Source organism: Fundulus heteroclitus, unplaced genomic scaffold (genome assembly GCF_011125445.2).
Source record: "Fundulus heteroclitus isolate FHET01 unplaced genomic scaffold, MU-UCD_Fhet_4.1 scaffold_84, whole genome shotgun sequence".
NCBI classification, from domain to species: Eukaryota; Metazoa; Chordata; class Actinopteri; order Cyprinodontiformes; family Fundulidae; genus Fundulus; species Fundulus heteroclitus.
Window position 1 is genome coordinate 1,038,660 of NW_023397296.1, and position 15,178 is coordinate 1,053,837.

Genomic DNA, 15,178 nt, shown 5'->3' on the forward strand with positions numbered 1-15,178 from the left:
ACCTACTTGGCGATTAAACTTGATTCTGATTTTATAGATAGATAGATAGATAGATAGATAGATAGATAGATAGATATTGCAGCTGCTCTGTGAAGGCATCAGAGCTTTGTTAGACATTAGCGAATATATATATATATATATATATATATATATATATATATATATATATATATATATATATATATATATATATATATATATATATAATTCACCAATGTCTAAAGCGCTGATGCCTTCACGGAGTAGATACAATTTTGGACAGACTAAGTCACAAAAACTTGGACGTGTAGACCTGTATCTCTCTATGTAATATTAGATAAATCACATTCTAATAAATACAATATCTCTTAATCTTACTTGTGAAAAGTTATCCCTCGAGCCCTGACGTCAATAGTCCGTCAATTTAAACAAAAATACGCCGCACAGTGCTGAGGTATCATTAGTGTGTTTAGCTTGAATCAGCAGGTTAGGGTAGCAGGTTAACCGCCCCAAGATGGCGGCTGTAATTCCTGCGCCGCGACAGTCAATGCGGGGTCTATTCTTATAATATGGCCATAGACGTAATATAAGTAAATAATATATGTCTGTGAATATGGCCGTTTGTCTATGATCCACACCAGTTGGTGGCGGTAATGCACCATTTGTTTCCCAACCGCCAAAATAAGCAAAACAAGAAGAAGAAGAAGAAGAAGAAGAAGAAGAAGAAGAAGATGATGACGTAGTTTGCAAGCGCCGAACAGATAACGCTTGAACTAACAGGTATAGCATCGAATTGACAAATTCTTCAGGTTTGCTGCTGATGTTGGGTGCATGTCAGATGGTCCAGTTGTCACCCGGCGCCGCTTAGTGCTGCTTCCCCGTTGTGAGCCATTATGACGGAGGAGAAAGGCATTGTGAGAGAGCAGATAGAGGGGGTTCCGGAAGGACTGTGTTGGCTCTCCGTGCTGTCTTGCCTGCTCCTAGCCTGCTGTTATGTTGGCAGTTTATATGTCTGGAGGAGCGACTTGCCCAGGTAAGCTGACAGACAAACACCAAGTATATAAATGTAACGAGACTAAAGTTGCCATCCAATTCTGCACTAGACTAAATGGCTATTGCTCTGCATTTCCCAATTCTTGACTACATTTGATCCGTTCCATGTTAACGAATTTGCTTCTAAATTTGTTAAAAAGCCTTTATTTGTGTGACTTTGATATTACTTTACATGTCCTCAATCTACCCCTTATCCTTTTGATCAGACCTCTTAACTTTTATTAAAAGTTAAGAGTGAGATTACGCTAATTTTGGGGGCGGGCTTGTTTGGGGGGGGGGGGGGGGGGGGGGGTGTAACTGGACCCTGGAAGTGCCGGTGGAGTCTCAACTCCCACCAGATATTGAAGTAGACATGTATTGCTTTTGTTAAAAAGAGAATGAGACGTATTAATACTTTATTGTTCCGTTAATGGATTAAAACATAAAACGCACACAAATGTTCACATAATACAATAAAATTAAGTAGTTTTAAGTTATTAACCGAATTATTACACTGTTACACATTCATCTATGGGTTTGTTTAGCATTGTAGATCTATAACCTGATTGGTGGATCAGGGATTTCATCAAGCCTTTATGGTCTGACATTTTCCCTCAGCAGCAACACTGAAGCACACAGAGGTTCCCGCTGCGTCTTTACGCACAATACCTCAGCTGATGTCTCCCTCTTTTTAGCTCAATGCGCTTCCAGACTGTTACAGTTTATAACCATTATCATCACCTTTCACAGAAACAGATTTCTCATCTAAGTCGCTGCGCTAACCAGACAAATCTCTATTGCTCTCGTCAGTGCGCTCTGGGCGGTGAGGTGGGCGGATTTTACCCCCGTTGGTGCGCTGCGTGCGTGGGATAAACAGTGGGGAAAATGCATAACTAAATACTGTAAAGGATTCTATAAAGGGAACAGGGGTACTGACAGGTCTGAGATGAAGCCCCTGATGTTACAAATTCTTTAAAATGACCCTTAAAAGTGCGCATCTGAATTAAAGCGCGAGGCAGCAGCCCACCGAAGCGCCACTGATTCTATGTTGTTAAAAACAAAAGAGCATGAAACGCAGCTAGTAACTCTCCTATTGACTTTAACTGGCACACGATGCTACAGATGTGAGGAGATTAAACGTAGTGATTCACGGTTTGAATGGTGAACGGTGATAAAAGCACCTGCTCCGAGGGGAAGGAGGGGGGAAAGGAGCAAGCGCTGAGGCACAGAAATACAGTGCATGTGGTTAAAAAATGCAGAATTAATAAAAACGAAACTTATAAACAGACGAAGTGGCTTTTTAAACTGCATCTGGATAGCAGAACTGTTTTATGATCCAGCGTGCAGCCATGCAGCAGCTCCACCCCCTCCCCTCCTGCATACGCGGTACAGGACCTTACCGGCTTACTTTCACCACTGCCAGTCTGGTTAAGACTAAAATTATTCATAACTCTGATCACTCTTCCTGCTGCTCTGTTAACACCAGTGTTTCCCGCAGCGCTATCTTTGTGAGGTGGCTGCCTCGCTAAACTCACGCTACCGCCTTGCTAACATTAAAAAAAAAAATCGATATGCTTGCATTTGTATTTGACGTTAACACGTGGTTATTTGTTGTTGCTTTCGCACGTGCATACAGTGATTAGCATGAAACAAACAGCCCCCCGACTCCCCCCCCCCGCTCCATCAGTCACTCGTCTGCGCAAAACTTGTATTCTTCAAACCCCCCCGTCAGTCAGTCGTCCACGCAGCCCCCCCCCCCCCCCTCCCCCCTCCAACCCCCCACACCCCCTTCAGTCAGTCGTCCACGCAAATCTTGTTCCGGCCAACTACTCACTGCCTCGCCTAAACAAATTCCTGCGGTAAACACTGGTTAACACGAACTGCAGCAGGAATTACTGATGGCCACAAGCTGTGAAATAAGCCGAAACAGCTCAGCAGAAGGCGGAGTTTTGTCGTCCGCAGCCCAGACGGGCTTGGTGAATTTTATGCGTGAGAAATGCCATGTTTGCGTGTGAAATGCCCTGTGTTGCGTGTGAGCGTGTGGAGTTAGTGAAATGCGTGTATCACACGGTCAATGCGTGAGAGTTGAGAGCCCTGCTTTTGATCCACTGCTTTAGTCCGTATTCTTTGACATTTTACAGAGCTGTTATTGTAGCTTGAGTTACAAATATAAGAACTAAAGTATTGAGAATCAAATTATTATGGCTATTATTTGTAAATTCTTGCTCTAGATTTGATTAAAGAGTGATTTGAGACAGCCTTTCTTTTTGAATAACATGTACCCTCAGACAGTGGCATTCCTCTCCTGGTATTTTCCGGATCACCCAAGCTTCCATGTGCATGTTATCAGGACACCCATTAACAGGAATACGTTGCCATTATTTTTTAAATGATAAATTATCTTCAAAATAAAATGGTTGAAAACCATCATCAGTATGATTCAGTGAATCCTGGTTCACTGAAGATCTAAGTTAGAGAACTAAAGTTCATCTTAAAAGATGTGGAATGAGATAAAATTAGCTTAACTAATTTAGAACAATATTTGTTATTCAATTAAATTTTTCTTATATAGCGCCAATTTATGAAACATGTCATCTCGAGGCACTTTACAAAGTCAAAATCAATCATATTATACAGATTGGTCAAGAATGTCCTATATAAGGGAACCAGTTAATTGCTTCAAAGTCCCGACAGCATTCACTCCTGGAGAAGCGTAGAGCTACAGGGAGAGTCGTCTGCATTGTCCATGGCTTTGCAGCAATCCCTCATACTGAGCAAGCATTAAGCGACAGTGGAAAGAAAAAACACCCATTAGCGGGAAGGAAAAACCTCCAGCAGAACTGGGCTCAGAATGAACGGTCATCTGCCTCGACCGACTGGGGGTTACAGAAGACAGAGCAGAGACACAACAAGACAAACAAGCACAGAAGCACACATTGATCCAGTAATCTGTTCTATATGTTTCTTATGTGTTTCATCCCATTCACAATGCAAATTACACAAAACATTATTTGAGAAAATAACATTTTAAAGAATGAAATGCTCGGTTAAAATCAATGCACTTTAGGACACTTGATTTTATTAATGCAATTATTTCTCCAGGAAATGATTAACTTAAGGCACGAATTGGTAATGTAGGGTTGAACAAGCAAGTTAAAAACATCGACTGGAAATGACGTGTCGGGGCACTTTGTGTGGACAGTTTTTACATTAGCTTGAGTTTAATCCTAATGTTACACAAGCACATTAATGTTCCATATTAATGCTGTAATAACACTCCAGTTTTTCCCCCAGGAATTTGCTTAGGCGAAGCGTTGAGTTGTTGGACCGGGGGGGGGAGGGGTGGAGAAGACAAGCTTTGCTCGGACGACCGGCGGAGCGGAGCGCCTGGTTTTTCACTGCCATTCACTAAATGCACGCGCGAAAGCAGCAACAACAACAAAAAACGCCTGTTACCGTCAAATAAACATGCAAGCATATCGAGTTATTTATTTATTTATTTATTTGGGGAAGGTTGGCGAGGCGGTAGCGTGAGTTTAGATAGCGCTGCGGGAAACACTGCACTCATAGCACTATCAAAGCATTATGTTTAAAATGAACCGTAGTTGCATTGACTCGGCGGTAGCAATAATGTTGTCCATTGAAGCTAATAGCGCTATGCTAGTTGATATGCCGTTAATTTAAAAAGACCTTAAGCTCCATTTGTTCGTAATGAGCGGAATGGAAAACACAAACATTAATCTCCCATTAATGTATAAAACCCTTGTGAAAATGAAGTTTGTTATAACCCAGGGGTTAAAGTTCTCCGTCACTGCGACGGATTTCCGTCATATGGAAAATGAGCGCAAAATGTTCCATGTAGACTTCTTATTCAAGATTTTAAACAGGAGCTGCGCTCAACCAATGAAATCTGGCAGAGCCAGGACATTAGCCAATCAGAAAGAGAGTAGGGTGGGTCCTTGCAAAGCGGAGATCTGCCAGACTAAGGTTTATCAATCATTGATAACTTTTGGAAGAACATCTCAAACTGACCAGAGATGGTGTGAATGAAAGTAGTGGTGGTTAAAGGTTTTCTTTGGATTTATGCAAACCAACAGGTCAGAATGTTCATCGGATAGAGCAGCCGAGAACAATTTCCCTCGGTAAATGTGTCTGTTGCTGCTCTTGCAGTTAATTGATGAGTTATTTCCACCTGTGGCCATGTCACCTGTCAGCGTTTATTCCCTCGCTTCCATTAATTTAGCTGCTAAACGCGGCGACTAACCAGGGATCTCCTCGTGATTTGCTATAACGTCTTTATTTATAACACGAAGAAGAGTAACGTGCTAGCTCTGGCTAATTTAGCATGACGTGCTTTTTTTTTTTTTTTGAAGAAGGGTCGGAATGTAAAACAATGTCCCAGTTTGACTGGGTCTGATTCAGATAAAGTAAAAAAAAAATCATAAATATTATTCCACCTGCGCTTTTCTGTAACAAAGAAGGCAGAGCTGCAGTCAGAGCAGCTGTCGGTCAATAAGCAGCAGCCTCCACCTCATGAGCAGCTGAACCAGGACATTTGTTAAAGGTATACTATGCAACCGGGGTTGATTTTCCAGCGAGGCTCCCCCCAGAGGGCGAAAGTAAAAGTGCACTGTCGTAAAGATATTCAGCTGTTCTTGTTTCTCCATCAAGCCAGGCGCGGTTGTCTTGAGCTTAGCAGACAGGCGAACGCAACGAAAAGTGGAAAAAACGGCAGTACAAACAATGACTTACACAGTGAAGGTATGAACATCAAGCTTCCCGCAGCGCTATCTTGGCGAGGCGGCGGCCCTCCCCAAGCCGCGGCCGCAGCCGCGGCCTCGCCAGTTTTATTATTATTATTTTTTTTATTTATTTTTTTTTTATGTTGGCGAGACGCTACCGCCGCCGCCTCGCCGCGGTAGCGTCTCGCCAACATAAAAAAATAAAATAAAAATAATAATAATAATAATAATAAAACTCGATATGCTTGCATGTTTATTTGACGTTAACACGCGGTTCTTTGTTGTTGCTTTCGCGCGTGCATATAGTGAATGGCAGGGCAAAAACACATGGAGTTCTCGTAAAGCAAGACTTCTGTGTGTGCGGGCCGTGAGCTCTTGCAATTGCAAGTGCGGTATTTCCCCCACAGACCCCCAGGGCGGCCGAGAAAACCTTTGTTCGACCTAAAATTACTCATTTAATCATCCAAAACGGTATGGAACACATTAATTAACTGAAAAATGTTGCATAATATGCCTTTAAATAAAATGACAAGGATTTTGATGCATACAGATTATTAAAGAAACTACATCAAAAATAAAACAAAGAAACTGCAGCTACAACATGGACTGGAGAATGGGTTCTAACTGTGTGAGACCAGAGAAAGGGGATTCTCAGAAAGTTTTTGTAGTTATTTGATATTTTTACACGGAGTGGAGCGCGATGTGAAGCGACACAGTAGAAGCGGGTCGCACCAGAAACATGTGAAAAAGCTCCAACCCAAAAACACCTGCCAGACAGACAAGCTAAACCAGCCAAGATTACCTTAAACATTATTTAAGTTAACAAAGAAGGTTAATAAAATTTTTCTAATGAAAAATATTCATCTTTAAAAGCAAGTAAACAAAAAATTCTGATAAACTTTAAGCAATTTTACTAAACTTTTTAAAAATTTAACCTTCCATTCATGGATTTTCTATACCTGCTTTTCCATACAGGTGTTACGTCATGCCGTATCTGATTGGAAAACGCGGCTTGACGTAACACAGGGTCGTGGAGGAGCTGTTGAACATCTCCAGCAGCCAATGAGGTGGGGACACAGAGTCCATCCTGGACATGTCACTGGGCTAAAATATAACCGTTTTTATAAACTTCAAAAAAGTTAATGCCTTTTTATAAACTCATAAGTTTTGATAATTAATTGGTGAGCAATAACGGGCAAAGCAGAGACTGATTATTGTAATGTGCGATCTGTGTCAAATTAAAATGTATGATGTCATGATCAGTGTTGGTTATGTGTCCCTCTTTGTTAATGACTGTTGTTGGCCTTGTATGATCATAGGACTTATTTATATTGAATGTGACAGTGGAGTTAATGCACAGGTGTGGAGAAGATGATGCAATGATGCAAGCTGCTGTCTTTTGAATTAGCTGCAGTTTATGGAGGGTTTTGAAATTGTAAAGTGGAAAGGTTAGTGGACTGTGGACCAGTTTGGCAAAAGTGCGAAGGAATAACTTGCTTGATGCTGCAAATATAAAAGTTAACCAGGTGATGTTATGGATGTGGAAAGTGAAGGAGATTATGGGGAGGGCTGTCCAGGATGGCGCCAAGGCTCTGAAGCTGGAAGGTGGGAGAGATACTGGAATTGTCAATGGAACTGCTAGATTTGGTTAAAGTGGACTTTGCACAATAAGCAAATGAGGTTACTAAGGTGGCATGACGTCCACGGCCCTGGGAATATATGGCCTGACTAGAAAAATTTTTCAGTCAAATTGATTATTTTTGCTTTAACCCCTGTTATAACTGTAAACAACTCATATTACACCGGCAACGCTTGGTTTCAAAATGCTAACGGGAGCTATGTCTGTTAGCTCTATGTCTTTTAAAAACACTGTTAAAATAATAATAAGTAAACCATTCTAAATAAACCATTTAACTTTCCCTGCTCAACTCTGCCAAACCTGTCTGTGCCACCGTTTCAGTTCGGTTCACTTTGGGCATCCAGTTGGAAGCAGTTGAAGCAGGAAGGGTGAAGGTTGTTCGTCTGACCAGCTATGGGTGGCTATGCGACTAGCCAAACCGTGTCCGTGGGGAAACAGCTCCGGGGTCTGTAAAGGGGGATCACTACATGGGGTCTCTGCACTCCTGCTGGATAGTGGCTCCACAGCTTTCTCTAGCACAGCTTAGGCAGACCAACACTGGTTTGATTATGATGTTAGTTTCACAGAAAGTAGACTTTACTCAGCTTGGTCGACCCTGCAGATACTTGTGATTCTTTGAGCCCCATGCAACCCGCATGGAAGCTTGTCTCCCCAGCGCAAACTTTCTCCTCGAAGGTCCACAGGCAAAAAGAGGAGGGTGAGAGTGTTCTCACCTATGCTGCTCTAGTGTAGCAGCGGGAGATGAGAGTGATTGTCTGTGGGAAGCAAGCGTTTATACAGTAAGCCCCCTGCTGTGAGAGGCAGTCCCTTGGTGCTGGTAACAGTCTCAAATTTCTTTGCTTACAACTCAGTCTGATTTTTCCTCATGGCTTAATTTTACAACATCACTCCCTTAATTGCACAACATCTGATAATGAAGATCTGATTCTCTGTTTTCGGATTTGCCAAAGGGTCATTAGCCATGATCTGAAATAATGAGTCACTGAGCTACCGTGGATGAGAAGACAGTTCATTTAACGTTCAATTCCATCACAAATAGGTCTCTGGGAGAGATTGAGGCATGTTTGGCAGAGAACTGGCCCTAAATATTAAGAATTCATTATAGTTTGAAGAATTCTCTGGCAGGATTGAGGCAGGTCTGGCAGACAACTGACCCTAATCAAAATTTCTATACATACGCAAAGTTTGAAACCTAAAATTTCTAAACACCATCGTAAAGTCCCAAAACAATAACAAAGGGTTAAAACAGAATAAACCGGGTTAGAAATTATTTTTAAATAGGGCCGCAACTAACGTTTATTTTAATAACGATAAATCATTTTTTGTATGATTAATCGATGAAAAAAAAAGTTTTATATCCATTTCTTTTTTCCAATATGTAACATTTGGAATGAAAAAGCTAATAATTTCACAAAACACAAGTTGCTACTTAGCTGTTCTGTTAAAACAATATTAGATAATAAATAATTCTGCTTCATCCATCCCTTGAATGTGCCACAAATATTTAGACATACACACCAAAATTCCAACCCCAAAAAAAAGAAAACAAAAACAATACAAAACAAATTCCAAACACCATGGTAAACTGTTGGTTAACCTCCACTTCCACCTCCATGCTGAGGCATGATAAGTTGCGTGGTTGCTTTGGACTCGATCAGCTCGCCGTTTAATCTTGTTAAACATGTGACAAACTCGGTGAGAAAATCTCGGCAGATACTTTCAAAGTTTTCCTTTGTGATCATTTCTTTGGAATGGTTCCACCTTTTACCAATATGACCTTGGGGCTTTGCATTGGAAAAGAGTTGACAATCTTCTGGCTGCCTAGGCTTTCGTGGCAGCCTGTTCACAAATTTTTTGGTCTGCTGGATCACTGGAGAACTGACTTTGTGTCTTTTCTTAGGCCTGTTTCCTGTCTGAAGGTTTAAGACTCTACGCTTGCTTTGTATCCTGTCACATTGCAAATGAATGTTCCAAATCTGCGGATTTCATGGATGGAAAAGTTACTTTCCCTGCAATGCATGGTCACTTCATAACGTACACTGTCATGTAAATTATGAAGGAACAAAGACTTGAAAAGTGGGTCCTCTTCGGGTTCTGCTGAATTACATCCCTGAGAATAAACGTTCCTTAAACGATAGTAATAATCTCTGGGTGTTTCATTTTCCTGTTGACTAACGCTGAAAGCGTCAAGAGTTATTGAAGCTTGATCCCTGTACGCAGAATATTTTTCTCTTAAAGCTTTGCAAAGAGCTGAATAACTGTCACGAATCTCTGGAGGAAGAGCTTTAATGAAAACATGAACACTTCTAGCTGTTGTTTTCCAAATAAGCTTTAGTTTCTCACGAGATGAGAGAGATGGCAGGTCAAGGAGACAGCATTCGACTTCCTGCAGATAATTATGAATGTTGGAATCATGATTATCTGGGTCGAAATGTTCTATTTCACGAGCAAGAGACTCAAGTTGGCGAAAACGGAAACCGGAATTATGAGGTGGCCCTGGACCACCTGGGAAGTCAAATCGGTTATGTTCGTGACCTGATGGAGGTCTGTGAACTAACTTTTGATGTAAGGAAGAATGTTCCTGATCTAATTGAGAGTTTTCCAAGGTGTGAACTCTGACATGTGGTGGGGTTTGGTGTGGTCCACCTGTGTGACTCTTCTGGCCCTTAGGGGGCGGCATGGAGTCAGGACAGGTGGTGGTATGAGTCACACTTTGGACACTCACTGTGTCCAAAACCATCTGATGCTCAACCTGTAACTGAAGATATTGTTCATCTTCTAGTTGTGATTTACGTTGATATAACAATGTAAATTGTCCCACAACCTCTTAAATCCGAGTCCTTTTGGTCGGATTTTGAATGAAGTTAATTAGTTCCTTAATCTTTTTATCTGATGCAGCAAGGATTAATTATTATGAATTATTTAACTCATCTGCAGATAAGTTGATGAGATCAGCAACGACAACCTTCTGCCTCTCTGTCTGCTTGGTCCACCACAGACCTGTGCAGCTTCAGATGTGAGACGTTTTGGCTCCATCTTGCTAACACAAAACAAACACAAGTTATGACAAAACTTTCAAAATAACATAAGATCCCGTCTGTGCATGCTTAGCTATGCATTTATGTTCAAACATACATTTTGCAAGTACTTATTTGTGTGTGTAGAAACAGTTGCGTAGGTTGATCGTTCAAGGTGTGACTTATGACGACACTATTCTTTCAGTGTTAAGATGCTAAACCTTTAGGACTTACGAGCTTTGCTCTGTAGCGACTGCTTACCTTTCTTTAGGGTTTACTGGCTTTTGCGCAAGGCTTCACCTTTTAAGGAATTACTAGCTTTTTAGCATGTGCTTCTCACTTTTCTTTTAAGGGAAATTAGCACTTTTAGCTTTAAGAGCATCACCCCCTTTCCACATAAATAGGGTGACACCTCAGATTAACTAGGAGTTAAATCTGGAGACAAATATGTTCTACACAACACAAGTAAGCTTTCAAAATGTATTGTTAGACAAATATGCAAAGCCTCTTAGGTTCGATATTTGAGCATCTAACTTCCCTGGACTGGAAGTTAATCTTGAAAGCAAATAACTTTGGACTGTACATTTAAGACTTGTGGTTTCAGCAAACATGAGGATAAATCACAGCATCTGGAGACAGATGTGCAACAAATTTTTCGGTTCAGTCAGTAAGCTTAACTTTACAGTTAAATCTACTCTGGGACTGTTGGTTATAACAGATACATTGATTGATTCAATCATCTGAATTTAAGCTCTTTGTAGTAAAGTTAATTATCACTAGCTGATAAATTTTTTAGTTAACTTTTATTTTCCTAAAGTCTAAAAACATCACAGGTTATATTCTGATATGTGTGCAGTTCAAGCTGTATTTACGAAGGCCCACCCAGGGATGCCATTACTGTTGTGCAATTATACACTGTTTAAAGTTATTTAATGTTTCATAAATAACTCTCTGTCTGTTAAGTATTGTCTGGTGATGATCAGCTCTTAAGCTGATATCAAGACAATGTTTGAAAGGGATGAATTCGAGCACTCCGATTTCGGCCAGCGTCTCTTAGCTGCTCCCTTTTCCCATACGCGGTGGGGCCGTCAACAAATCTGATTTTATTTTTGTTTGTCAAGAGTGCTCTGCTGACTCCGCGGAGCTTGAATGTCCAATGTCAAACCAACTTCACCGCGGTCTAGTGCAGGCCAGAAAGTAGCGCTACATACTTGGACGAAGGATCAAAAGGTCCAAAAGAAATGGGATAAATTCGTAAAAGAAACGCGAAAGGACTGGATTGCCGGCAGTGACAAAAGTGTTTTATGCAATTCACACTTCACGAGCGAGGATTTTGAGGGGTACTTACAATGGAGCATGGGCTCTATGTCTTGGGCAGCGTTAGATATAGTCTCCTCAGGTTCACCTTGTTCAAACTCCGTTTCTTCGTATATATATTCGGTATCGGAGTCGCCGATGCTTGAGGTGGAGTTTGTAGATGTATCAGACAATTTCTTATTAATTTTTTGTACGTAGAGTAAGAGTTATTAATTAAATTTAATAAATCGGAGGCGAAAGTCGTAGTGTTAACAGCCGGATGCACTGTACTAGTTCTGTTTGTGACGTCACGCTCCGGAGCAGCCCGATTGAGGAATGTTCGGGCACTTTCGCTTATACAGCAAGTTTTATCGAAATTACTTCCAAACAGCGCACATAATTCACATATAATATACATTTCTTTACTCTGGTGACTATTTGAATGCATCTGCGTTAAAATACATTTAGTCCAAGAGTTAGACTTTAATTTTAGTCATAATGAGTTGTTGTGATAGTACCGCCAGGATCATCAAAATAATTGATCTTAGATTGAATTCTGAACCGTGGAAGGGTCACAAAGGAATTCCACTCTGCCCGTAACACGAGACTCTCAAGGCTTGGACGGCCCTTTCTCCCAGCAGGAGGTCAGCTGTGAGCCCTCCTAACAGATAAGACACAGCACAGACAAAGAGTCCCCAGATCACTTCGACCTCTTCTCCTGACTCCAAGCTGCTGAGACACACTGAGGACCAGCACTCAAGGAGAGGGGGGAGCCATGTGACTAAAGGCCTCCCGGAACCATCCATGGGGCCTGGAAGAGGCCGCGAGCTAAGTGAGAATGAGCCTTTCTGAAACTCAGTTCCTCCCTGGCATAGGGAGAAAATGCCAGCCGATTCAAAGATAAGTCTCTCACTTCTGCTTAAAACAGATGCCGAAGTGAAGGAATCCGTCTATGCCAGCTTTGTTCTGCTTTCTCAGCGCACCACAGACGGAGCTGGTTCCAGGCAACGCAGAGCTGAAAAGCCGGCACAGAAGCAACGTCCCCATGCCGAGGAGAGATCTGCTTAAATTGTGACTGCAACCGGGGTCAGAGTCTGCCTGGAGGACCAGGCCTCCAACCCAGATCACGCCGTTAGCCACATGCTGCTGCAAGGCTAACGCTAGCCTGCCAAGAGCCAAGCGCTAGCCCGCTAGCGCTAACCAACAACTTCCTCCTTCAACGCCCCTTCCGTGAATGGCCAAACTGAACAGAACTGAAAAGGACAGGTTTGGGCAGCGGTCTGAGGGTGAAGTTAAAAAGGTTTATTGGGAAATGTTTGTAAACCGTGGGGTTTAGAACAAAGGGCTAACCGGTAGGTCGCGCTAGCTAACAGGATATTAGCCTTGCTAACATCCGGTTTCGGACCCCTAAAAAGGAGTCCATTTTAAAGCGTAAAGCATAACTGTTCTGCTCTGCCATCCTCCGATGGTGTTATAAGCCTTATTCCCGCATCAATATGGTATATTAATGCCGGTTTTCAAGGCAATTTCGGCAACATTATGTTGTAACCTCTTAGCCACCGAGTTGCCACAGCGACCCCATGCGCCCGGAGGGAGAATCGCATTAACAAACTCGGTCGTAAGGGTTTAAATGATTTTACAGGACAAACCAGTCCTCAGAATATTATTTTAACAAATAATGTTTTGTTCAACTTGGGCTTTGCATTGTGAATGGATTTAAATACATGGCAGATGTTTTTCTTAACTCCATTCCATGTTCTTGTTAATCAGATCTGCAGTGAACCAGGATTCACTGAAGTATTCTGATTATGATCAACCACTTTTGTTTGTCTTTTGTTTGTTTTGCATGTAAATAGTTCCTTAGCTTAGCTTCTTTTTATCTTCATTTTGCTTAGTAGTTTAGTTAAGTTTCACTAGCCTAGTAGAGAGGATTTATTAATCGAAATATTGTCTTATTTCAGATAAACAGCATTACATAGTGATGTTCTCTGGATGTTCATTTTATTTCTGTTATTAAATCATAGCTCTCAACTCTCACGCATTGACCGTGTGACACACGCATTTCACTAACTTCACACGCTCACACGCAACACAAGACATTTCACACGCAAACATGGCATTTTTCACGCATAAAAATCACAAAGCCCATCTGGGCTGCGGACGACAAAACTCCGCCTTCTGCTGAGATGTTTCAGCTTCTTTCACAACTTGTGGCCATCAGTAATTCCTGCTGCAGTTCGTGTTAACAGAGCAGCAGGAAGAGTGATCAGAGTTATGAATAATTTTAGTCTTAACAGTGGTGAAAATAAGCCGGTAAGGTCCTGTACCGCGTACACAGGAGGGGAGGGGGCGGGGGGAGCTGCTGCCAGATGACCGGTTCATTCAGAACCAGTCATGGCTGCACGCTGATCATAAAAACAGTTCTGCTAACCAGATGCAGTTTAAAACGCCACTTGGTCAGTTTATAAGTTTCGTTTTTATTAATTCTGCATTTTTTTAACTACATGCACCGTATTTCTGTGCCTCCGCGCTTGCTCCTCTCCCTCCCCTCCTTTCCCTCAGAGCAGGTGCTTTCTGGGCGCACTGACGAGAGCAATAGAGATTTGTCTGGTCAGCGCGGCGACTGACTGAGAAACCTGTCGCTGTGAAAGGTGATGATAATGTTCTAAACTGTAACAGTCTAGAAGTGCATTGAGCTGAAAGGAGGGAGACATCAGCAGCTGGATCGTGCGTAAAGACGCAGCGGGAACCTCTGTGTGCTTCAGTGTTGCTGCTGAGGGGATCATAAAGGCTTGATGAAACTCAGCCTGATTCACCAATCAGGTTATAGATTCACAATGATAAACAACCCATAGATGAATGTGTTACAGTATAATAATTCGGTCAATAATTAAAATCTACTTAATTTTATTCAGTATTATTTGAACAATTGTGTATTATTTATGTTTTAATCCATTAACTGAACAATAAAGTATTAATATGTCTCTTTCTCTTTTTAACACAAGTAATACATGTCTACTTCATTGTCTGGTGGGATAAAAATGAGATGGAGTTGACTCCACCGGCTCTTCCAGGGTCCGGTTAGCCCCGTCCCCAAACAAGCCCCGCCCCCAAATTAGCATAATCTCACTCCTAACTTTTGATAAAAGTTGAGAGGTCTGTTAAATTCTTGAACTTGAAAGAAGCTGTCACTCCTTTATTCTATGTGTGTGCAGGTTTTGCTGTTAAAAGATCGCTAGTGCTCGAATTCATCCCTTTCAACCGTTGTCTTGATATCAGCTTAAGAGCTGATCATCACCAGACAATACTTAACAGACAGAGAGTTATTTATGAAACATTAAATAACTTTTAACAGTGTATAATTGCACAACAGAGTGGCTGGATAACGTAAACATTAATGTCCCATCAATGTATGAAACCCTTGTGGAGGTAACCTTTCTGTTAAAACCTTAAAACACACTCGACAGTGACAT

At 41.6% G+C, this 15,178-nt stretch overlaps 1 protein-coding gene across 4 annotated transcripts in view; it reads left to right on the forward strand.

The window, feature by feature from the left end:
* The first annotated feature begins 696 nt into the window (after nt 1–696).
* rce1a (Ras converting CAAX endopeptidase 1a) overlaps nt 697–15,178 on the forward strand; it is a 146,307-nt gene continuing 131,825 nt past the window's right edge. For 3 of the 4 annotated variants that reach the window (XM_036134522.1, XM_036134523.1, XM_036134521.1), the window contains exon 1: nt 697–1,012. In XM_036134522.1, the coding sequence (XP_035990415.1) occupies nt 873–1,012 (140 nt within the window). In that variant the 5' untranslated portion in view covers nt 697–872. The remainder of the gene's footprint in view (nt 1,013–15,178) is intronic. The other variant, XM_036134520.1, reaches the window with a different exon arrangement.